Genomic DNA, 27,354 nt, shown 5'->3' with positions numbered 1-27,354 from the left:
GAAGATCGAAATCCATATTGATGGTCAGAAAGTAAGTTATTAGATTCAAGATGAGAGATTAAGTGTTTGTTAATTAAAGATTCAAAAACTTTATTTATCATAGGAAGAAGACTAATGGGACAGTAGTTAGACGAATCAAATCGCTCTGCAGAATTTTTGAAGATAAGGATAATGGACGCCGCTTCCCAGCAGGCTGGAAAACTAGACTCTGATAAGCACTTGTTAAATAGTTTTGAGAGTAGAGACGACAACTCCGGAGAACACTTCTGCAAGACAATAACAGGTATCTTGTCCGGGCCACAAGCTGTAGAAGAGTCTAGGCAGGAAATCACTTTAGATACAGAAGCTGGAGTAATACGAATGTCAAGCAATGGATCAACCTGTTTGTTGGCAATAACAGGTAGAACGCAACTAGTGGAATCAAGAGATGATATTGATGAAAAGTTTTTAGCAAACAATTCTGTTTTGTCTTTAGGTGAGGTGACAAAGTCTGAACCATATATGAGAGGCGGAATTAAAGATTTGTCCTCATTATTGATACTATTAAAGATTCTCCAGATGTCAGGAGAGCCTAATTTTTGAGATTAGATACGAAATTTCATGACCTGAGAATAGCGGGCTTTGGTGTTAGACAAAACCTTTTTACAATGGTTTCTTGCGATAATAAACAGATGTCTGTTTTCTGGAGAGTTGTTTTGCTGATAAATATGGAAGTAATGGTTTCGATTGGCAATCGCAGCAGCACAGTGTGAGGAAAAGTATGGAGGAGAGTGAGGCTTAACCTGGAATCATCGAGAGGGAACAAAAGATTCCATGCCAGCCTGAATCCACGAAGTTATGTAAGATGCGCATTTGTCAACAGGAAGACAAAAGATTTCTACCCAAGGGCCATCACGAAGAAAATTACGGAAAGAATCCAAAGTTTCACGACAAATGGGTGAATTCTTACGAATGTAAATGCCCAGGCCAAGCATGTGACTATTGGAGTCTTAATGAATTACAGGAAGATAACCATCAACACTAAGATCGCAAGATGAGACAGCTGAACTCAAATTAGTCTCACAAAGAGCAAGTAGGTCTAGTGAACTTTGCAAGAGATAAGACTCAACAGAAGAAAAGTTACTTCGAAGACCACGAATATTAGTGAATGATAGGTTAAAAGAACTTGATGATGATAATGGTTTTTTGTGTTTTATAGTTTTTGGTACTTTAATCATTTTTAAATTAGATTGAAGAACTTGACTCAAAGCATAGATAGTACTTAGAACACTGTTTAATAGCCCAAGTAATTGCCTCATTACTACTAATAAACCCTAAGCCATAACAAAGGGCTCCAAATGTGGCCTCCGCAATGCACACCAAAAGTACAAACAGGGACTCCATCTATGCGAAACATGGCACATTTATACTTTGATATTTTTCAGCTGTTGATGGAATCAGCCTCTCTGAGAGCTACCACAGAGTTCAGAAAACCTGACTACCAGCCAGCCTCAGAACCATAAAACTGAGTTTTAGAGCTGTACTCTCATTAGGAGATAATAGAATGAGTTGCCTAGTCAAAAAAACAGAGACACAAGCAAAACCCATGCATTGAGTCAAGAAGATCCAGCATTCAACATCCTAAACTGGAATCAATGTATTAAAAATACATCTGGGCCAGCCTAATAGATGAAGAAGGGGTGGGAGGCTGGTCAACAGATAGAATCTGTTTACCCCTTAAGTCTTTGCCTAGGAGGCCTTTTACAAGACAGTAGCCGGATGCATTTAACATCTGCCCAAAATGATTATTTTTATCGAGACACCATCTCTATCACTGTCTCTATCGAGACACCATCTATTTTCTTAACTTTTAAAAATAATATTATTGGTCTTGTTTACTAATCAATTTATGCTTTAAAAACTGTTTAAGATAAGAAACTAAAAAAAAAATAAAACCATTTGATGTTAGGGAAATTTTCACATCTACAGTTGTTATCTAATATCAAAAAAATAATATCAAAAAGCACAAAAAAGAAAAGCATTCTGTGAAAAAAAAAAAAAACCTGTTGTACAACACTTGATTTATTCAACCTTCTTTTCAGGTTTTACGTATATTTCAGAATTATATATATATACAGAACTTACGTATATTTCAGAATTATATATATATATATATATATATATATATATATATATATATATATATATATATATATATATATATATATATATATATATATATATATATATATATATATATATATATATATATATATATATATATATATATATATATATATTTATATATATATATATATATATATATATATATATATATATATATATATATATATATATATATATATATTTACAGAATTTACGTATATTTTAGAATTTACGGGTATATTTTAGCAACAGTGCACTATTATGACCTTAAAATGAAAAAAACACATCAAAATGGATTTCATTTAAAAATAAAATAGTCCCTTTACTTTACATATGTATATAATTAAACAAAATGTATAAGCAACCACTAAACACCTTTTTAGATGTCTTAATTAATGGAATTTGGTGAAAATTCCAAAAATCCATAATAATAATTCCAGTACTGTATATGCATATATATATATATATATATATATATATATATATATATATATATATATATATATATATAGAACCCTGAGATGTTGTCCGAAAGTTTTTTCCATATTTTGTTGACAAAAAGTAAAAAGTAAAATGCAAGACCGGAATTTTTTTTTTTTATAATGATAGACTGCCTGCCCCAACCAAACCCTCAGTCGATATAGCAGCACTCCCTTGCGGGTCAGGCTATTTGTCAGTCGATGTAGCAGCACTCCCTTGCGAGTCAGGCTATTTGTCAGTCGATGTAGCAGCACTCCCTTGCGAGTCAGGCTATAAGATAGTCGATATAGCAACACTCCGCGCTTGATTTACAGTAAAAAAAATAAAAATAAAAACAATTTATTAAAAAAAATAAAAATAAAAACATTTTATTAAAAAAAATAAAAATAAAAACATTGTTTATATTGTTAAAAACATTCAGAATGTTTTAAAAACATTCAGAATGTTTTTAAAAACATTCCGGTCAATTAAATTTGCGTTTTTGTGGTTTTTTATATAACAATTAATTTGTAATTAAATTAATGGTTTTGACTTTCGTCCAACACGGAAATGTTGGACGAAAGTTAAAAGTAATTAAAAGTGATTATGTGTTGGCGTAAGAATCACTTTTTTCCTTCCGCTCTTCCTAAAGCCAACAAACTATAGATCTATATATATATATATATATATATATATATATATATATATATATATATATATATATACATACATATATATATATATATATATATATATATATATATATATAATATATATATAATATATATAGATATATATAGATATATATATAATATATATATATATATATATATATATATATATATATATATATATATATATATATATATATATATATATTATATATATAGAGAAAAAGAAGCAACTTTACAACAATGTGATAATGGTTGGAAGTTGGCTGCAAGAGCAGGTCCAACTATCTTTACAATGCATTTTTGCACCTTGTCTAAAAGAGAAAGGGCATCATTAGAAGATCCTAATTTACATACGAATTTGAGATTTATAGAGATAGAGTAGCATCAGGAGTTAGAAAGTGTTTAGCTCAATAAAGAGATGCAACTTTAGCAGATGCTAATTTTGCAATGGACTTGATATATGGTTTCCAAGAAAGATTGGAAGTAAAAGTTAATTCTAAAAGATGAAGGGTAGATGACTCATCGAGTACATTACCATTCATAAATGTACGAAGATCTATTATTGTGATAAAAATTGACTGAAATAAATTGAGTTTTATCTGAATTAAAGTTCACCAACCACTGTGAGCCCCATGCTGTAGGAGAAGTGAGATCCTTTTCAAGCTCAAATGCCCCCTCCAAGCAATCATAGAGTGTTGGCTTCTTATCATGACAAGAATAAATGGTAGTATCATCAACGAACAATGCTACCTTAGATGTCAGAATATCTGGAAGATCGTTAATGTAAATTAAAAAGAGTATAGGGCCAAGGATACCCGTGAGGTTACAGAATAAGAAGAAGAGTGCTGTCCATCGAGGACAACTTTTATACTACGATTGGAAAGGAAGGAATCAATAATCTTAAAGATGTTACCAGATACACCATAAGAAGAAAGCTTATGGAGAAGACCAGCATGCCAAACTTTATCAAAAGCTTTAGGAATGTCAAGAGCGATGGCATTAACCTCTCCACCTTTATCTAATGCACAATAAAACCTACCAGTTATTACTGTTAGCAAATCAGCTGTAGAACGAGAAGATCGAAATCCATATTGATTATCAGAAAGTAAGCTATTAGATTCAAGATAAGAGATTAGGTGTTTGTTAATTAAAGATTCAAAAACTTTGCTTATGATAGGAAGAAGACTGGTGGGACGGTAGTTAGACGAATCATATCACTCTCTGGAATTTTTGAAAATAGGGATAACAGATGCTGCTTTCCAGCAGGCTGGGAAACAAGACTCTGATAAACACTTGTTGAATAGTTTTGAAAGTATAGACGACAACTCTGGAGAACACTTCTGCAAGACTATAACAGGTATGTTTTCCGGGCCACAAGCTGTAGAAGAGTCTAGCAGGAAATCACTTTAGATATAGAAGCTGGAGTGAAACAAATGTCAAGCAATGGATCAACCTGTTTGACAGCTATATCAGCAGTGTTCCCACAAAAAAAAAAATCAAAATTCCAAGACTTTTGAGGACCATTTTCCTACTTTCTAGGATTTTTGCAAAAAAATTCCAGGACTTTTACAGGATATTTTTTCCGAAATTGCTGGACTTTCTAGGATTTAGCTATATAAAATTCGAAAAATTAATGTTTTTTTTTTAAATAAACCGTTTAAAAAGATATAGAATAAAAACTTTATAACCTATATATAATTTTTATAATATATATATATATATATATATATATATATATATATATATATATATATATATATATATATATATATACATATATATATATATATAAATATATATATATACATATATGTATATATATATATATATATATATATATATATATATATATATATATATATATATATATATATACATATATATATATATTGAAAATAAACTCGATTAAGACTTTTTTCAAACTCTAAAAATGAAATATTTAGTTATTGGCATTTTTAATATAACAATAATAAAGTATCATTAAAGAATAATGCCAGATGGAAACTACTGTCTAGTAGTTTCCATCTGGCATTATTGGAAATTGATGAGTTAGATCTGATAGAAAAAAAGCTGAATAAGATTCAGCTTTTTTTCAATCAGATCTAACTCATCAATTTCCTTACGCTTTGCTTTACATAACTTTTTTTGTTCATTTGACTCTTTTAAAAGCGCAATCTCACTTTACTTTTCTGCATCAAATGCAAGTTTGTCCAACTCATTAGATAACAACTCAATTTGATTTTGAAGAAGTCGCCGTTTTGCCCAAACAGCTTTTAACACATCATCAACAATCTTTCGCTCTAACACAACATTGTCACTTTCTTTTTTTAATTTTTGCTTTCTCAAGTCTTCATGGTATGAGCTGCATCCTTTTCTAGCATGTTGCTGCATTTCTTTTGTAATTTTGATGCTTTCAGGAGTTTCTCTTGAAGATGAAAGGTGGTCTTCAATGATACCTAAAGCAACAAGGGATTTCTCTTTCAAATTTTGAACCAAAAGTTGCTTATTTATACTAAAACGATCTATTGATGACTGACCATGCTAGAGCACAAAGACTAATTTAAAAACCTTCCAAACTTCTTCATAAGCTGTATTTTTCCCAATTAAGTCTGAATAAAATTGGTCAAATCGATCATTTTTAAGGTAAAAAAATGATCGACTTGACCAAGTTTTTTGTTGATATCAACAATTTTAAATAGTTTTTTGTATTGTTCTTTCGCAAGCTCTGCAGACTTTGTTGACAGACGATGCAATTTATTAATTTTTGTAAAAGAACAGAAAAACTTTTGACACAGTTACTTCGTTTGCTATCAATGGCCATTTGGATTGGATTTACAGATATAACAGAGCGTACAATGGAAAACTTTAATGGGGACTTGTCAAAAAGATGTGCCAACAAAACTGCTAAAAACTCCCCAGCTTCACTTTTAAATGCAACTACTCTGTAATCGGTAGAAGTCAGATTGGCTTGCTCAAGTTTTAAACAAGAAACAAATCAAATATCAATGTCTGTTGGAGGTTTTCAAACATTCCTATCGTTTATATCAAGTTGAAGCAGCTGATAAAGTGCATCACATTTCTTTAAGACATCTTTGAGAATAAATTGGCTCAATAAGTCTTCGATAATATCACCAAGAATAGTACTCATAAATGGTACCATGGGTTTATCTGTTTGAAACCTTTTAGAAAGGCATTTAATTTCTCAGACACCATTTCAAAGAAATTCAATTTCGCTGGTAAAATTGGATCGTGTATCATAGCTTTTAGTCTTGATGGTTACAAATTTTTTGTAACCATCAAGAAGAGATTCAGATTTTTGTGCACAGTTTTCATTTTTGCACAACCTGTTTCCACAAAATTGAAGTGAATATTCTAGTGTTTTAACAAAATTTTCATAAGTTTCTGCCGTGTCGGCGAATTGTGTAAGAATTGCCACATTGATTTCAAAGCATCATTTATTTTCCAGCCACTTGCTTTTGCACCAGCTTTCAAGCTTCAGTGAATGGTGTGAAGACCACATGTTTCTATATCAATGAGGTATTCGTTGAATGCCTTGAGTAAACAGTATTTAAAACCCAGTGTATCTCAGCTTCAAGTGTCAATGATCCTATAAACAATTGATCAATTGTTTTTGATTTGCTTGATTGTGATATAACTTCAGAATAAGTTTCTAGAATAGAAGTTGGGGAAGTTAAAGGTGATAAATATGATGGTTTGCTCTAAAGGTTTTCTTTGTATATGCCTTTTGCTTCTCATATGCGATGTTAATGCAGCCTCTCCCATGTTAGAAACAGATTTTACTAAAGCAATAGTTACACTTAGCCATTGTTTCATTTATTTTCCGAACCAGGGTTTGAATTGAGTATCATATAACCATTTTTCTTGAAATACACACTCATTCTTTGGCATTTTTAAAATCTATTACACTAAAAAAAAAAAAAAATTTGAAAAAATCTAAACATAATTTTAAAAACTGACTGCAATTTAAACTACACTATAAACATTTAACTAATTTAAAAATAAAAAATATGAAAAATTCTCAATCAATCATATATCATAATCGTATACTTCTTATCATGTCAAGCATTTTCACAGATATATTAAGTAGAAGCAACCAACTATGTACTATACTTTACATTTTGAAATACTTATCTTAATCAAAATATGTTTACATCGGTGAGAGGGAAAATATACTTGATTATAATATTATTTATAAATGAGAACTATAAAATTTAACCTCTTAAAATTTAGTTTAAAATTTTAACTATGGAGCCCATGTTACTTAAAAATATGATTAAAAATTTTGAAATTTAAATCCTTGAATTTAAAAAATTGTAGGGCTTTTCCAGGATTTAAGAGAAAAATGAAAAATTCTAGGACTTTCCAGGATACTAGTCAAATTCTAGGACTTTCCAGGAGTTTCCAGGACTGTGGGAACCCTGATCAGGTAGAACGCAACTAGTTGAATCAAGATATGATATTAATGAAAAGTTCTTAGCAAACAATTCAGCTTTGTCTTTAGGAGAGGTGACAAAGTCTGAACCATACAAGAGAGATAGAATTACAGATTTGCCCTTATCATTGATACAATTAAAGATTCTCCTGAAGTCACGAGAGCCTAGTTTTTATAATGAAGTACAAGATTTTATGACCTGAGAATAGCGGGCTTTGGCATTAGACAAAACCTTTTTACAATGGTTTTTAGCAGTAATAAACAGACGTCTGTTTTCTGGAGAATTGTTTTGCTGATAGATATGGAAGTAATGGTTTCGATTGGCAATTGCAGCAGCAAAACGTGAGGAAAACCATGGAAAAAAGTGTTACTTGACCTGGATTCGTCGAAAGGAAATAAAAGATTCCATGCCAACCTGAATCCACGAAGTTATGCAAGAAGCACATTTGTCAACAGGAAGGTGAAAGATTTCTACAATGATTTCATCATCAAGAAAATCACAGAAAGAGTCCAAGTTTTATCCAAGTCAAGCTTTAAGGTAGTTGTAAGAGGTACTATAATAGGGGGATTCAGATGATGAAGAAGAATGAGATAATAGTTTTAGAGAAATTGAACTGTGATCAGAAGCACCTAAGGGTGAATGCGAAGAAACTGAGCACTTACTAGATCAGAAACAAGACATAAGTCGAGTAGAGAAGGTAAATGATTCGGGTTGTCTGGAAAGCAAGTTGGAAAGATGACAATTTGAGTTAGGGATTGAGAAAGGCAAAAGTTGTGGGCTTTAATGCCTGCAAAATCACTGAAACTATAGCCAAGTCATTCAGTGTGATCAGCATTAAAGTCACCAACAACAACAATATTAGCTGATGGATAAAGAGAGTGGGCTTGGTCAATATGATTAGAAATAACATCAAAAAGAGTGCAGTCTTGAGATGAAGGAGAGCGATATAGAACAAAGAGAAAGGCGATAAGTGAAGTGGTGCTAAACGAAAGCACATAAAAGAATAGTCTGTGGATTCAAACCTAGTTTCCTGACAAATGGGTGAATTTTTACGAATGTAAATGCCCAGACCAAGCATGTGACTAATGGAGTCTTTACGAATTAAAGGAAGATCAACACTAAGATCACAAGATGAGACAGCTGAACTCAAATTAGTCTCACAAAGAGCAAGTAGGTCTGGTAAACTTTGCAAGAGATAAGACTCAACAAAGGAAAAGTTACTTCGAAGACCACGAATATTAGTTAATGATAGGTTTAGAGAACTTGGTGATGACAATTGCTTTTGGTAGTTTATTCATAGTTTTTGGTACTTTATTCATTTTTAAATTTGTTAAAGAACTTGACTCGAAGCATAGATAGTACTCAGTATACTATTTGATATTCCAAGCAATTGCCTCATTACTATTAATAAACCCTAAGCTGTAACAAAGGGCTCCAAACATGGACTTGGCAATGCACACCAAAAGTACAAACAGGGACACCATCCATGGGCAACATGGCACTGTTAATACTTTGATATTTTCAGCTGTTGATGAAATCATTCTCTCTGAGAGCTACCACAGAGTTTGGGAAACCTGACTACCAGCCAACCTCAGAACCATAAAACTAAGTTTTAGAGCTGTACCCTCATTAGGAGATAATAAAATGAGTTGCCTAGTCATAAAAACAGAGACACAAGTAAAACCCATACATTGAGTCAAGTAGATCCAGCATTCAACATCCTAAATATAATTCACGCACAAAAAAGTACTGTTTACAATTAAGTAAAAACTATTATTATACTATTCTTATAGTATAAAACTAATTCAAAGCAGAGACCTTAAAAAAAGAACCAAGGTAAAAAGTTTTAAAATGTCTATAAAATATATTTTTTTCCTTTTTTAATGTAAAATTATAAAACTTTATATTAAAGAGGAAAAAAAAATACACACAAGTTGATATCTATTTGACTATTTAAATTTATACAAAATGTATAAATTTAAATAGTCAAATAGATATTAACTTATTTTTGATTTTTGGAAAGCAAAACAATGACACACTTTTATCAACATTTTTCCCTCATTTATGCTGACAATGAGGAGCTGCACAAAATCCATCAGACATTGTTCAGTATTCTATACCATATTTTAACAGTAAATTTAAGTAAATGAAAAGAAAAATAAATTAAAATTGATTGAATTACGCAATAAAAAAGTTTAAATTATAATTTTTAATTTCTATTTTGTTATTTATGTTTACAATCTGGCTGTACTACACATCCCAGAAGCCTTTGCGTTAGCAATTACAAGAATTTACTGCAAATTTTGCCAAGATTTGCACTGGTAAAAACACACAAATTTTAAAGTAATGCTGAATTGATCACAGAACAGGAAGTACTTTCTATTTGTTTTTGGCAAAATGGGTTTTAAAAACACACTCTTAAGCTAAAGACAACAGAAATAAAAATTACTTATACAGTATTATAGATTGATACATTCATAATTCATATATAAGAATATTATATTAAAGTTAAAATCTCTTTTTAGTATTTGATTCTAAAATACCTGTAAATTTACTAAGAACATCAGTACATTTTGGTTAAGATATGAAATACAGAAAAAAATTACTAAGGCTTTTATTAGTTTTAAAGTTGAGTTGCAAATATTTCTAGGCATTATAATAGTAACATAAAAAGTCAACATTTTTTTTATTGTCACAAAATTTGGGTCTTTTAAATATATTTACTAAATATATACTAAAGTCACATAATTTTTTATAAGGCTATGCATTTTATTCGGACTATAATGTTCAGACTTAAGTGAAGTTTTTATAGATTTTATTTAATTACCTAGGGTTAGTTGCCTCACTCATCCATAAGAAATCTGTATTAATTGCAACTATAGGTAAATAACCTTTGCTTGAGTACAACTTTTTAGGTTGACCACTCGTAAGAAGAAGATCTAGCAGAATTTGAAGACTGCGTTCCCAGTTTATAGGTTCTCCCATTAATAGTATTGCTAAAACAAATATGAATACTAACAAAAAACATTATATGTATGTATTATACAGTAAATATACTAACAGAGAATAAAAAAAATGTATTATACTAACAGAGAATAAAAAAAACATTATATGTATGTATTATACAGTATTTATTCATATATTTTTATATCATAAAGTATTTTTTTGTTTATTTTAGGAATGCATAGAACACAATCATTCTTAATTCTCATATATGACATATAAAATATGTTACATGCAGTAATTAAAAAAGTAAAAACTTCTGATAAAAAAACAAATTAAAAAAAAAACTAACCTTCTGGTGGAGAAAACAATTGTGATAAAGGTTTAGGCTAAAAAAATAGAAGGTTTAAAAAATATTTGAATATTTCATTTGCAAGTTTAGTTAAATTTAAAAAAAAGTAAATAAAGAACTCATTATGAGAATTATATTAAAGAAATTATTTTGGGATTAGAAGTTTTGAAAAACAATGTCTTTAATTGGTTTCAAATTAAAAACTTAGTTATTTTCATACACTACAAGAAAACTTGTAGTGTATGAAAATAACTCAAAAAAAGTCAAGCCACAACAATAATAAATCCCAAACAATTCACCTAATTCAAAACATATTGACAATTGTTAAGTAAAATTGAAAGCAGAAGCTTTTAAAAGGAACCCAATCTGACTAGCTAATAGAAACACCATAAGAAAAGTGTGTTGTCATTAAATAATGTCCAAATATTGTGATTCTACAAAAACTGTTTTTTGCAATAAATAATAGGTGGTCAAATCTTTTTGACCATAACTTTTTATATATATGTATAAATATAAATATAAATATATATATATATATATATATATATATATACATATATATATATATATATATATATATATATATATATATATATATATATATATATATATATGTATATATATATATATGTATATATATATATATGTATATAAATATATATATATATATATATATTTATATATATATATATGTATATATATATATGTATATATATATATATGTATATATATATATATATATATACTATATATATATATATATATATATATATATATATATATATATATATATATATACATATTTTCAACAACTTGGCTACCAACAAGGCTGCAAGCAACGACTATTAGAGTTGGAAGTTACTGGAAGAAAAATATGAAGTTTATAGAGCAAGACAACAACTGACAGACGACTTAAAAGATTGCAAATTATATGAATCAGGAATGCAAGTGATGGTAGCGAATTCCAAAGAACTGATGCTGGAAGAAAAAAACTAGATGAATAAGAGTTTTTGGAGCACTTAGGAACAGTTAGTGTAAAATTTGAGACTTAATTAAATGACGAGTAAAACAAGAATGAATTTTAGTAGATGACACAAGAGACGTTAGCTCTTTAGAGCAGTGCCCATTATAGTATTTGTAGAAAAGAGAAAAAGAAGCAACTTTACGACAATGTGATATTGATTGGAGGGTGGCTGGAAGAGCAGATCCACCTATGTTTACAATGCGTTTTTTCAACTTGTTTTAAATAGAAAGGACATCATTAGAATATCTGCCCCAGATATGGCAACAGTATTCCACACAAAGCCGGATTTAAGATTTATGCAAAGCATGATAAAGAGATGCAACCTTAGCAGATGATAATTTTGCAACAGATTTGATATATGGTTTCCAAGAAAGATCAGAAGTAAGAGTCAATCCTAGAAGATGAAGGGTAGATGACTCATCAGTACATTACCATTCGTAAATAAAGGAAGATCTAAACTATTGTGATAATGATTGGCTGAAAAAAAAATTGGGTTTTTCTGAATTAAAGTTCACCAACCACTGTGAGTCCCATGCTGTAGCAGAAGTGAGATCTTTTTCAAGTTCAAATGCCCCCTCCAAGCAATCTGAGAGTGTTGGCTTCTTATCAAGACAAGTATAAAATGGCAGTATCATCAGCGAACAATGCCACCTTAGATGTGAGAATATCCGGAAGATCTTTAATGTAAATTAAAAAGAGTATAGGGCCATGGATAGAACATTGAGGAACCCCTGAAGTTACAGGATATGAAGAAGAGTATTGGCCATTGAGGACAACTTTAATACTACAATTGAGAAGGGAGGATTCAATAATCTTAAAGACGTTACCTGATACACCATAAGAAGAAAGCTTATGGAGAAGACCAGCATGCCAATCTTTATCTAAAGCTTTAGAAATGTCAAGAGCTATAGCCTTAACCTTTCCGCATTTATCTAATGCACAATAAAACCTATTGGTTATTACTGTTAGCAAGTCAGCTGTCGAATGAAAAAATCAAAATCCATATTGATGATCAGATATATATTTATATACTTATATACATATATATATAAGTATATACTTATATACATATATATATAAGTATATACTTATATACATATATATATAAGTATATACTTATATACATATATATATAAGTATATACTTATATACATATATATATAAGTATATATATATATATATATATATATATATATATATATATATATATATATATATATATATATATATATATATATATATATATATATATATATATATATATATATATATATATATATAAATGTAAGTGTATATATATGAATAAAGAAAATATCTTTATATTATCATGTATAGTATTGTATACTTGAAAGAGTGCTCAATAGATAAACTAGAGCTATATAATATATATGTTGATTCACTTCCCCAAGGCTGAGAAAGCCACTACAGACAAGGAGGCTACTTAATTATGGTTATAACCCTCTCAACTCTATAACTCCAAAACACAAATCTTGATGAACAAGGCCACTGCGCTGAGAAACAAGTTAAGCGCAGTACTACCAGGAACGTGGTGGGGATTGAACTTGGAATCTCTTGCTTATATACTTTTTTAATTTTATTAAAGTGCCTCCTTCCTAACTGATGTTGCAAAACTTGCCCAGAGGTGGGGTTTAAACCATGGATCCTTTGTTTCTGAGGCAAGTGCGCAACCACTGTGCAACGGCTGCTTTACTTTTATATATATATATATAAAAAAAGGCCAACTGACTAGATTTAAAATGTCTGAGAAATGTCTGTAAAGATATATGGGCTGGGATAAAATTATTATAGATGCATACTAATAATGATAATAACAATTGTGTGAAAGGTAGTCTGTGAGACTGTCAAAAGCAGATTGTTTCTATGTGCAGCAACCTTGTTCTTCAAGGTTCGTGTTTTGGAATTATAGGATTGAGATAATTTGTAGTTTATAACTACAAATAAAGTAGCCTCCTTGAATATAGTAGCCTTCTCAGCTATGGGGAGGTGAATCAACATTAAAAATAAAAATAAAAACAACTTATTTTAGAGCTCCAGAAACACAAAAAGCTGTAAAAAGATTTTATAATTTTTACTAAAGATGATTTCTTAGGAATGAAAAAAAAAACAACAAACAAAAATTTATGACAAAAAAACAACTTATTATTGATAATGGTTTTATAATATGATCAAAATATTAGGAAATCATTATGTTTAAAAATACTTCAATTGAAATACATAATTCAATCAATACAAAAAGCAGGGGTAAAGACTTTACTAAACATGATAAAACTTACGATGTCATTTAATTCTTAGATATATTAATTATTTTTCAAAATAACAATAAAATAAAAATTGATATTTAAAGTAACTAAAACATTTTTTATAATCTAAAAATCTAAAAACTAAAAGAACAGATATTTACAAAGATTACAATAAAGAAAAGCTTTATGAGAATGCTTCGTTTAGCATAACTAAAAACATGGCTAAAAGTATTAAAAAAAACATGTCTAAGAGAAATGTCTAAAAACAAAATGTCTAAAAAAAACAAAATGTCTAAAAAATGTTTAAAAACATGTCTAAGAGAAAATAGCTAATTTTATAGCAATTGGAATAGTAACCTTTTAAATTTGAATCAAACCTTTTGCTTAACTTATCCTTAAATAAAAGAGTAAATTTTTTTAAATACCAAGCCAGTAATTGCAGTTAAGCAACAGCCCAATTTGCTGAGAACACTTACTTCGGCAAAAATTTATCAATAAAGAAACAGGATTATTTAAATGTAATGATAATTGCAGCAAAATATGTAAATTCTACCTTTAAGAAATGAAAACACTTACAGCATCAAATAGTACTATATGTAACATAAAAAATCATTAACATGTTTTATTTCTAAAAATAAAAATATTTACACGTTTTATACAAAAAAAAAAAAAAAAATGTTTTGTTACATAAAAAGCCATACTACATGTAATAGTGAGAATTTAAAATGTTTATTATGCAACAAGAAGCTACACAGAAAAAATAAAATTAAAACTTAACATAAATTAACATAATTAACATAAATGGATATTTCCAGTGGTAGAACTGGAAAATCTATAGCCACATTTGATGACCATATGAGCAATTGTTAAAAGACACATAATACCATTGGTATTATGTGCACATAGGGTTCAAAGATAAATAAAAAATTGTATTCTATGAAAAACATGTCCACAACCAAAAATATGACAATATTAATTTCCTGTAAAAGTCATAACAAATCAATAACAACAGTAACTAATCATTATGTTTTCTCAGCATTTCCTGTTTAAAAAAATAAAAATTTTATTATGATAAAATAAGTATTACTGATGAGTTTTTGAAAAGGCTTCTGAAGGTAAAAATATTTAACTAATTATTAAATATTTCACTTTTATTGTAACAACTTTATTTAAAAAAAGATAAAAAAAAACTACTTAATTTATATTGGTTATAAGCATATTTCCAGTTTTATATATATATATATATATATATATATATATATATATATATATATATATATATATATATATATATATATATATATATATATATATATATATATATATATATATATATATATATATATATATATATATATATATATATATATATATACACACACATTTAAGTTGGCACTGACCAACTCTACTTTTTTTTAAACACAATTTAATATTTCACAATTTCAAGTTTTTCAGACATAATAAATATCCTTAATATGTAGGTTGTACCTTACCTAACCCTTAGTTGATGTTCTAAAGCCTCATTAAGTGACTATTTTAGTATGATATATAGTTTTTTTGTTATTTTTCTTCTATTTCTACTTTAATCCTGACCCTTTTTTAGATAAAGCCAGGATTTTAAAAATCAAAGTGAGCAAAATATATCAGTACAGTACCCACAGAAAATCATAAATATTTTATTTTGAATCAAAAGTTATACCAAACTATTTCTTTTAGATCGATCATTGACATCAAGCTCTGGAAAATGATTACATATATCATCAATATGAGATACTTTAGAAAATCCACACCTGTTAAATTAAAGATTATGATCAATAAAAAATCATCTAACCATAATGAAAACAAAAATAAAACATTTTGTCAACAACAAAAAACAACTGGCGAAAAAGTTTGATTTATAGATGATAGATTTTTTGATAAAGATGAGCATTCTCCGTTAAGAAACCAGGTATGAATGTTTTTGTTAGTTAAAAATTCTAAGGTGGCTTTTTTTAAATAGATAACTTTATACCATCAAAAAAGAAAATCATAAAAGTAAAAATGAAAAGCTTTGAAAAATAATTGGAGTCTTAATTTTATTAAACCGAAACTTTAGGTAACAAAAAATATGTAAAAATATTTACAAGTTTATAAAGAAAAAAATGTGCATAATTATAAATGACCATAAAAAAACATGGCTGTGAATGAAAAAGATGCAATCATAAGTTTCTTGTTACCATCAGTTGAATATTAAATGAAAAATTAGATTTTCAAAATGATTTTAAAAATATAAACTTCATAAATGTACCTAGTCAAAAGAGGAAATAATGCAATGTGAATCAGAAGATGAAATGATGCAATGTGAATCAGAAGATGAAATGATGCAATGTGAATCAGAAGATGAAATTATGCAATGTGAATCAGAAGATGAAATGATGTAATGTGAATCAGAAGATGAAATGATGCAATGTGAATCAGAAGATGAAATGAATGTGTTATTACAAATGTTGAAAAAAAATTTTGTTATTACAAATTAAAAAACAATTAAAAAAAAGATAACTGTAAAACAAGTTCAAAATAAACATGTTTTGTTGTTTGAAATTTAATTTTCTAAAGATGGTTCTATACAATCATCTTGATATCAGTACTAGCCTTCATCTGTGTCATAGCAATAGCTCTCTCAAACAGTCTAGTAAGCCATTGGAGTATTTTTGTGCAGTTTTGTTTGTTTATACTATAATAATGGCAGATGAGAAAAAAAGAGTTAATTACAAAAAGTATAGAATCAAAAATAAAGGAATAAAGGGAATAAGCACAGTGTGAAAACAAAATAACTGTAAAATTTTTATATTTTCATATTTTGCAAATGAAAATTTTTTTGCACATATAGTGTCAGAAAATTAATTCGAGAAAATTTTAAAATTTCTTTTTTGTAGAGATCTGTGGAAACCAATTTATTCCGGGTTCTTGATACGCAAAATGATACTGAAAATACCTAATCTCATCATATCAGTATAAAGTATATTTTGCAAAGTTTTTGAAATAAAGATTTATACTAACATATAGAAATATGTAAAATTAAATGTACATACATTGAAGTGTGCATACATTGAAGTGTGCATACATTGAAGTGTGCATACATTGAAGTGTGCATACATTTAACTGAATGTTTTAGTTTAGGTTAGAGTTTTGTCATGACTATAAGTTTATAAAAACTTGAGTTGCTTTTTCTTTTGGTTTCTTTAAGATTATAGTGGAAAAACATAAAGTATTCCCTGTTATTTATTTTTAGTCTACTTCTTGTTGCTTCATATATATTGGCACCAAGGCTAAATATTTTTTCACTATCTATTGATGACAGAGGAGTTGTAAAATATTAAGATGTCATATTTCTTAATTTTTCAAATTGCATCTTACAATTATCCCACCACAAAAATGGAAAAGAGGACAAAGATAAATAGTTGTCTATTTATTGAATAATTTTTAATCTTTAACTTTCTGTGTTTATTTACTGGTGCATTGACAACAGCCTTTTCTAGCTTAATATCTGCTTTGGAATTTTTTCCAAAAAGAACAATATACCTGATATTTCATTAAGCAAAAAGTTATCAAGTCTTTTATTAACATATTTTTTCAGTTGTTCAATCACTGTCATAATTTCATATTTTTTATTTGAAGAAATTTTAATGCAAGAATGCATGGTCTAATTTGCCCATTTTGTGCAAGTTTCTTTTCTTCTGCCACAGCTTTTTGTAAAGTTTTTAAATGGGTCTGTACAAGTTTTTTAAATAAATCCCTATTTTTAATTGGTAAATATATTATTCTGTTCTGCTTTATAAGCCACCAAAAGAATATTTTATGGAACCAAAACAATAACATTATTCATAGCATTTCAAATGAACTGTTCCAACAAGTTGGAACTTAATTAAAGCAAATTAGCCATTCCTTTTTCATTTTGCAAGATGCAACATTTAATTGCTGCTGCATTGATTTTTAGATGTACAAACTAATGTTGAATGAATTTCCTTTGTATAGAGTTAAAATGTCCTAATTTTTAATTGATTTTTGGCTCAACATAGAGCAATGAATACAAAGTTCCAAGTATGGATAAACCATGGAATCATTCCACTGTTTTTTATTCCAGTTTTTTAACTAGTTGCATTATCCTTAACTTAAAGATGAAATCCTATTGTATAAAGGAATTTCAAAAGACTCAAAACCTTTCTGTAAATACTTACAAATATGAACACCTGGCTCAATTGGGAAAATCAATGACTCAAAGAGCAACATTTTCTTGAGTAAATTGAGCTTGATTAATCAAATATGTAAATCCAGTAATAAATAAGAATGCAAAGTTTGTGGTATCAGCTGTCCAATTATCTGTTGTCAACGACAAATAGTTTACAACTAAGAGTTTTATTTTTATTTCTTTTGATCAGTTCAGTGTAAATAGTAGGAACTAAGTTTTTACTAAAACTATGTTCTATAAGGTAGTTTATATTAGGGGTAAGCATCTGTTATCAGTTTGAATCTCATATTATCAGTTTAAAATTTTGAATCCTATATTTTCAGTTTAGAGAAAATGGTTTAAAAAAATATTGAGAAAAACAAGAAATTCACACTAAAATCAGCACTTAACCTAAGACACTCATTAGAATTTGCACAAAAACACTCTGAGCTGCATCAGTCTAAAGTACCTCAAATCAATGCAATGCATAATGCAAGAAAATGCCATGATAATCAGCAAACTTCACCACCAACCACAAAGCTGTTGTAATTCTATGGAATTAAATGTCATCTGTGCAATGCGTGTCAAGATACTGTTTGCCATAAATATCAAAAGTAAGTTTTTTTCTTTCTCAAAAATAATAAATGCTGAGACTCAGTCTCTTGCATGCAATTCTGAAGGTAGTGGGCAAACTTCTTTGAATTAATAAATAAAGGAGACACAGACAACTTTATCAACATTGTTAAATCTTTTATACAAAAAGTAGCACAAAAGTGCATCAATCGCATAATCATCAATCAGAACAAAAATCCAAGACTCATATGGTTAAGATGACTTTCTGAAATCAAATGTATCTTGGTATCACCTTGTCGATCTTACCTGATTTATGTGCTGATGCTATCCTGGGCATAGCAAAATAACAATACCTTTTGGAGAAATATACCTCTTTTGTTGGTTTTAGTCTAGAGAAACTGCAAATATCAATTGCAACACTATTTGCAAATTTTTCCACAGTCATTTAATTGCAACTAGATGGCAAACATTCAGTCACATTTATAAACTGTTTATCAATTCAAAATTAAAATATTAAATGATAAAACTAAAAAACCAAGCCACTCACCTTGGAGGACACAAGTTGTAAGCACAAAAAATAAATCTTTATTGGTTATTCACAAAATATAAACAAATTTACTTACCTTGATGTCTATTCTCAACCCAGAATAGAGAACCAGATTATTTAACTATCAAACTACCACTTTTCAGTAGAATTGATTAATAATAGAATCTATAGAATATTCTAACAGAAAGCCATATACAGTGTTTGAAGTCAATTTAAAATTATACCAATTTACTAACTTCTCATTTGGTCCAACAAATGCAGTATGGTGATGTTAGCAAAGACTTACCAAGAACTATGGTGATATTGTAGGCCTTATTGTAGAGTTCTTAAATCTTACTTTTTAAGTAAATTAAGTTCAATTTCTGCAGTAGAAATTTATTTCTCAGTTTATAATATATATAAATAAATATATATTCTCAGTTTAAGTTAAAAAGTTTGCTTAAAGATCTTGAAATGTTGGAAATATTAATGATTCACAGATAGGTCTTATAGATACTTTTTGAATTTTTATAAATTCTCAATCTAAAAAAGTTAAACAGCTTTTTTAAAAAGTGGGAAAATTGATTAATTAAAAACTTTTTACAAAAAACACCTATGCATAAATAGATAATTTTATTTTATTTTAGCAAGCATGGCTCAACCAGAACTTAACTTAAAGAAACTTAATTTAAGAAATACTTAATTTAAAGGAGTTATATGAAGCAGTTAAAAAAAAAACAAGCATATTTTTAGCAGCAATAATTCTACTTGGTACCAGAGCAATTTCAACCCTTACATAATTTGTAAGTAACACTAAATAATAAAGTGTTACAAAGAATTCTTCATTTGAAGAATATAGTAGAACTCGTCTTTTACTGCTAAAAATTTATCTCTTAGCATCAAACAAACGGAAACATTCTGATTGAGCATATATGAAACTGCTTGAACTGGACTATTTAAGCTTTTTCATTTATGTTCGATCAGAACCATCGAAGCAAATCTAAAACAATAAAATTATGTGATAAAGTACTTGGTTGAAGCATTTAAAACAACAGTATCAACTTGGTAAGTATAACCAAGCAGCTGATTGTTTCACACGTTCCTCATGCTCTGCATTAGTCAAAAACTATCAAACAGTGCATAAGTTGGACTTGTACATTGTTTGATAATCTTTGACTCATAATGCTTTTGTGCATTGTTTCATAATTTTTGACTCATAATGCTTTTGTTTGATAATTTTACTCACTTTTTATTTTTAATGCTCTCTGTTACTTAGACATCACAAGAACAAATCATTTTGTCTGCAGTTGAAATTTACTATACTTTATAGAAGAAATAAGGTGTCATAAACCAGTGCACTATCTACTGTAAACCAAAACTTTAATTCTACAAGGCACCTTATGCTCACTTTATAAAAATGACCCTGCCATTTGAATGCCTCAGATTTTAAAAGCTACTTCCAACATTAACTAAAAATTATTTCTATTTTGACAAACATTTCCCATTCCTATTTGCTTTTCCTTGCTCTGATACTTCTTCTTTGATATTAAAAACCTGCTCTCTTTGCATGGCATGCCTGCATTGATTTATTCTGACAGAGGTAGCTCATTAATACCAGAGAAACTATATGCTCTTTTCTGCAGATTCGAGCCTTTGCAACAAGTAAAGCAATACCTTATACTTCCTAAGGGACTATAATTCATCTAAGAGGGTAAAAGTCATTGATTGGCTTCTAATTAAAAAAATTCAATAACACCCCATCCAGTACTCAGTCCCCATTCAGTACTCAGTCCCCATCCAGTACTCAGTCCAATGCGAGTATTAGACTTCCTATTGCATATACTTTTGTGAATATTTTACACTATCTTTACAATTAAACTTTAGAAATATTTCACTTGTAATGAATACAAAAAATATCAACAACAAAATAAAAACAAATATTGCAATTATTAATCATTATTAATTATTAATTTATATATTAAATTTTTTTTTTTTCATTGATCATTTAATAGCTTAATAAAAAAATATAAATATCAATAATACATTTTAGCAATATCAGCTACATTTCCTTGACCACACACTACCACATGTTTATCGTGAAGATGGCATAAAATTCGTAATGGAGAATGAGAAAGCACCACTTGATGAGAACTTACCTGTAAGAAAAATTACTGTAATCAATACAAATTGAAAACACTGGCAACTGATGACATGATAACAAAATAAAAAAAACATTTTTGTAAAAGCATAACAACATATTGTGCATGTACTTTTTTAAAGTAAATACAACCTCCTTAAAACTGCTATTACGAAGCAGACTACACATGTTTCTTACAAAAATCACAAATCACAAAAAGCAAGGCTATTAAATGCAGAAATAAGTTAGGCAAAAAGTTACCAGGAACACTGTGGATTTAAATGCACTATAACCTACACACCACTTCAGCTTTTTGTTACACCAGTAATCAGATAGACATTTATAGTTTTTTTAAAAGCTTTGCTTTAACTATCATTATAAATTTTTGTAATATATTTTAAATTACTTTTAACTTTTTTTTAAATGTCAAATCAAACCAAAAATTAATTTTTGACCCTATGCTTTTGCAGATTATAATAATTTTTGGTGTGTTATTGAAGGCTTATAAATGATTTATTTTTGAACTACTTATGAAAAAAAACTTTAGAGCTTCAACATTTTTTCAGTCCTTTGATACAAACATAAGCATTTTCTTTATTTTTAATATTATCAATACCTTCCAATACAGAACATAAAACTGAATTGAGTTAATGAATTTACAATGAGTAGCTTTGTTTTAAACTTTATTTTGAAACAATAAAATTATTGTTAAAAGATCTAGGGTCTTTATTTTTATTAATGGTAGATTTCTTTAAAATAGGATTGAAATGTTTTTGTAGATACTTTATTTTGTTTTAAACATTAAAACTATATACTCAAAAAATAGTTTTTAAGTATTTTTTGTTTTTTTTTAAATAAATATTCTAACTTTTATTTTATTGTTCCATTTTTTATTTATTTTTTTTTTATAAATTTTTTATACAATTTTTTAGTTTTTGAAGATTTAAATAAGCTTTAAAAATCTTCAGGGAGTTTGAAGCAATTTGGAGTTTATACAAAAAATTTTTTCTGGAAACAATTTATCAATTCTTAGATAGTATGTATATATAATAGATTGTATGCATTATCTACCCTATATGATTGCAACATCCCAACCAACATTATTATTAAAAATGTCAAAATTTTAATATAAATTTTTAATTGATCAGTCTCCTATAGATAATTTATAGATTATATAGTTATTTTAGAAGGATACTCATTAAATATATGTAATAAAAAAAACTAAAATATCCCTTGATTATACCTGTATAAAACCTTGTCTTGATTATACCAGTCTTGATTATACCTGTTTAAAACCTTAAATTAGTATGTTATCAAGAAGTCTATAATATTTAACATTTTTATTTGAAGCATCACAGAGCATACTGTATCACAGAGGATGCTGAATCATAAAGAATGCTATATCAAGACAAGAAACAAAAAATTAACTCCAATAAAATAAGTAACCAAGTTAGGATTAGAATCACCATGATTATCCTATCTCATACCCTACTGCATTGCAGGATTCTCTTTTTAGACAACACTTTTATTCACTTTTTAGACAACACTAGAAGATAACTGATATGAAATAGACCCAAAAATATTAAACAATAACAATTATAAAAATAATTCCTGTCATCCAAAAGAAAAATGTTTCTCCACTGCTATACATCCAAACCATCCCTGCTTCCATTGCTAAAGTTATTTCTTACCTTAACTTTCCTACAATAGACAACATTCCTATCAAAATCTTGTAAAAGTTTTTTCCAAATCTTTATTACTCTCTAAACTTGCGGTAGCGGTGTAGTGGTAAAGCGCTCGCATCATAAGCGAGAGGTTCCAAGTTCAATCTCCACCACATCCCTGGTAGTACCGCGCTCAATTTGTTTCTCTGCGCACTGGTCTTGTTTGTCAAGGTTCATGTTTTGGAGTTATAGAGTTGAGAGAAGGCTATAATCACAACTAAGTAGTCTCATCATCTGTAGTGGCCTTCTTGGCCTTGGGGAGGAGAACTAACAACAACAAAAAAAATTTAAGAACTTCTTAATTGTATCTTGTCTGCTTTTCCTGCTGTAAAACATCAGAGTACTAATGCCTTTAATTTTTAGTGTTAGTTGTCTTAGTATTAGTGCCTTTAATTTTTATTGCTATTTTATTGCTCAAGACATATCAAAGGTTTTTAACTGTCTAGAAGTCTCTTTACTATTCTTGCTTTTTTTATCTTCTCAATTCCATTCTTTACCTCTATAAATCTTTTATTCATACTTTTACAGAATACTGTTGTCACATTTAGGCTGGTTCTTCTAATGAGACCCTTACTCTTTTTAAAAAGGGCTAAAATGAATTGTAAATGTTGCTTGACCTATTTGAGCTGCCAACTTGAGACCCTACCCCATTGTAAGGTTGCATCTCTTCCTCTTTTCTACAATGATCATTTAATATCATGATCATTATGTAATCAAGTCATCATCACTTAACCTCTCAACAAAAACTTAATCTTGCATGACTCATTATTTAGCTAAGTTTTTTTATAGTAACTATCTCTTTATGCTTAAAAAATATTTTTTGACCTGACATACAACTTAAAGTTTTGACTCCTGTCAACCTCTTTCTCTCCCCCTCATATTCTCCCAACATAATTAGTGGTGACCTGCAATCTTGTTGAGGATAAATTTCTTTAAAAAAGTTCAAACAATCTTGCAACTGTATATTACAAAGTAAACAATGTTCTAAAAGGTGATTTAATTCATTGTTTGTTCATTGATGACTTGCTGTATATGTAGATATATAATATCATGTTATAAAGTTAGAGATTATGCATTTTAAAAGCAATATTTATCAAGAAATAGATTTTTTTTTAGATAGGTCTGCTCACCAAACCATAAAATTGCACTTCATAAATATATGCCAACATGAACCAAATTTTGCTATGAAATGTACTTGTTGCAACTTAGTAACAAGATTTGGTAAATCATCTGTTTGTTACTACCATCACATTACCTAAGATGTTAATAGTTGGACTATTAATTAATTAAGACACCTGCAATGTTTAGTTTGCAATGTTTCTGCCAAAATAATATTGTAAGAATTTTACTAAACATCTTAGTAGTCAAACATCTTTAATAGGTACTTGCAGTACTTGGCAGACACTTGCAGCTTTCAATTTCACTTCTATATTTTTATTACTCCTGTAACTTATAAGTAACACAAAAATTGTAACTTAAAAGTAACAATTGAAGTATTCATTTTTGATTCCTAAATTGATATCTCATCAATTACAGAAAGCTTGCTTATGAATATGAGCCTCAGAGATTTTCAAGTTAAGGATATTGTTGAAAAGAATGATTTTTAAGTAAGATTAATGCTTTACCTTGTGACTTTCAAGAACATATGACACTTAAAATCCCTTATAATGCTATACAAATAACTCTTGGAAACTTATAACTTTCTTATAAACTATTTAAATCTAATGATACTGATCAATAATATTTGCTTTGATTTTGCCTTTAACAAAGTTTTCTTTAAAGGTTTTCTATGACTTAAAAATTAGACAAATATAGAATAGATAATCATTTGATAAAAGGAATTTAAAAGAATCATATTAGATGATACTATACTAAATTAGATACTGATAACTAGGAAGGCTCAGTGCTGGAATCATTACTATTCATTTTATATATTAGGCAACTAATTATGTTGGTTCAACTGCGCTCAACTCATTTCTCCGTGCAGCGGCCTTGTTCGTCAAGGTTCATGTTTTGGAGTTATAGAGTTGAGAGAGGCTTATGCCACAAATAAGTAGCCTCCTCGTCTGTAGCGACCTTCTTGGGCTGAGGAGGTGAATTAACAAAAAAAAAATGATTTTTTTATGAAAAAACTATTTGAGTTGAACAAATACAATTTCTTGGACAAAGCTGTTAATATGGAGCTGTCCTGCAGAACTCATTAAGCAGTACATTTAAGCAGATTCAACTTTAATCTAGATTTACTCTGAACCCATAACCTAAATACAGTGAGTGAACTTCTTAGAGTAAAAAAGTTAAAAAGTAAAACTTTTTTGAGGAGTACAGCTAGTAGCCAATCTTAATATAGTATAAAAATTAATCGATTATTTTAGTATTTTTTTCTGATTTTGTCCTTTTTGCTAATTTTGGTAAAATCAGCTTTAACCATAAAAAAACTACTTATTTTTCAGGACAGATATAAAAACCATATTAACTCTCACCCATTCTATCTTACTAATACTCTTGTATATTTTTCAGCAGCAAGTTTCTTCCTTAAAACTTTAGGTTAATAAATGAAATAGAAAAGTATTTCTAAATGTATATATATTTAAATTTTATAGTTTATGATTGCTGTATATTTTCGAAAATTATTGAGCTATTTTTTATAATAAATTAATATAATTTTCATTGATCTATTAAACTTTAGTTTACATTGAACTTTTTTTGAACTTTCTCTAATTACAATATCTTATTTCGGAATTTTTTCCTTGAACAATAAAGAAATAAAACTTACAAATATTTTTTATTTTAGAATAGGTTACAATTTTTATCTTCTGGAAATAAAAAAATTTGTAATACCTCAATACCAAGCTGATGACTTAATGAACGAGCTTTCTGATCTTCTGTTTCACAACCACCATTAGTTAAGTATATTAAAGGAACATTAAACTTGTTCAGTTTATTAATAGCAGCTTTTGCACATGGAATTGTTTTACTTCCACGAACAAGGACTCCGTCTATATCAAACACAACTCCAACCTTATGTTCTTTACTTGATGCTTTTGACAAGTTTAATTTCGATATGACATCGTTATAAACTATGTGGTTGTTCATACAAAAATATCTTTTTGGTGCTATAACAATTAAACAATATCTTTGAACTAAACACCGCTTTAAAATAGAGGCTATCATTTTTACGAACCAAAGTTTTAAGGTTGAAACTGAATTTTTTGAATCATTTTTTTCTCAAAAATATTTTTTTGTTCAAGAGGATGTTTACAAATTTATTACGCATGCGTATTTGACAATAAATCGATGAACGTTGAAATGAACTTTTAGATGGGTTTGCAAAATACGTAGTAATAACTGGCTGGCGTTGTGAAATAAATTAACCCTCATAACAAACACAGTTATGGCTTACCACACATCCTACCGCACATGGTTATTATAGATATTTACTTATAAATATAAAATATGCGTGCTGACAACTCACTTAACAATCACGTGTTGTATGAGTGATTACGCAGTTATCAATCAATAAGAATCTTACATGCTCTCTATATATAAAAATCATGTTTAATTCAAGCATTATTAGCTAAACTTAGAGTTTAGCTAACATTATTTATACATACATATTAAGAAATTTTAATAGAAGACTGAAAGTCTGAAAGAATGATGGCTGCGCTTTTGCAGGTGCCTAAGACAACAGTTAATGAAATCATTCAGCGCATCTTGTCAACATATCGCGTCAATCCAGGAAAATAAATGACTTATAGATTTCAAGCATACTTTTACTCAGCTGTCTTCTAGAATAAATAATATTGCCCACACAATTTTAAGATGCCGTGCCAAGGACTTCATAACACTGTATAAGAGTGTTGTTAAGTTATCAATGA

General features: G+C 28.5%; 1 protein-coding gene across 2 annotated transcripts in view; it reads right to left on the bottom strand.

Annotated features, from left to right (window-relative positions):
- LOC100206116 (haloacid dehalogenase-like hydrolase domain-containing 5) overlaps positions 1-26,921 on the bottom strand; it is a 36,868-nt gene extending 9,947 nt beyond the window's left edge. The window contains exons 1-5 of one of the 2 annotated variants that reach the window (XM_065816872.1): positions 26,318-26,921; positions 21,662-21,774; positions 16,012-16,102; positions 11,028-11,064; positions 10,560-10,728 (exon numbers count right to left, since the gene is read on the bottom strand). In XM_065816872.1, coding sequence (XP_065672944.1) covers positions 10,560-10,728; positions 11,028-11,064; positions 16,012-16,102; positions 21,662-21,774; positions 26,318-26,650 — 743 coding nt within the window. In that variant the 5' untranslated portion in view covers positions 26,651-26,921. The remainder of the gene's footprint in view (positions 1-10,559; positions 10,729-11,027; positions 11,065-16,011; positions 16,103-21,661; positions 21,775-26,317) is intronic. The other variant, XM_065816873.1, reaches the window with a different exon arrangement.
- Between the last annotated feature and the right edge of the window lie 433 nt (positions 26,922-27,354).

Source organism: Hydra vulgaris, chromosome 13 (genome assembly GCF_038396675.1).
Source record: "Hydra vulgaris chromosome 13, alternate assembly HydraT2T_AEP".
Taxonomy (NCBI): domain Eukaryota; kingdom Metazoa; phylum Cnidaria; class Hydrozoa; order Anthoathecata; family Hydridae; genus Hydra; species Hydra vulgaris.
Note: the sequence above shows the minus strand (reverse complement) of the source record. Positions and strands in the feature narration are given on the sequence as shown.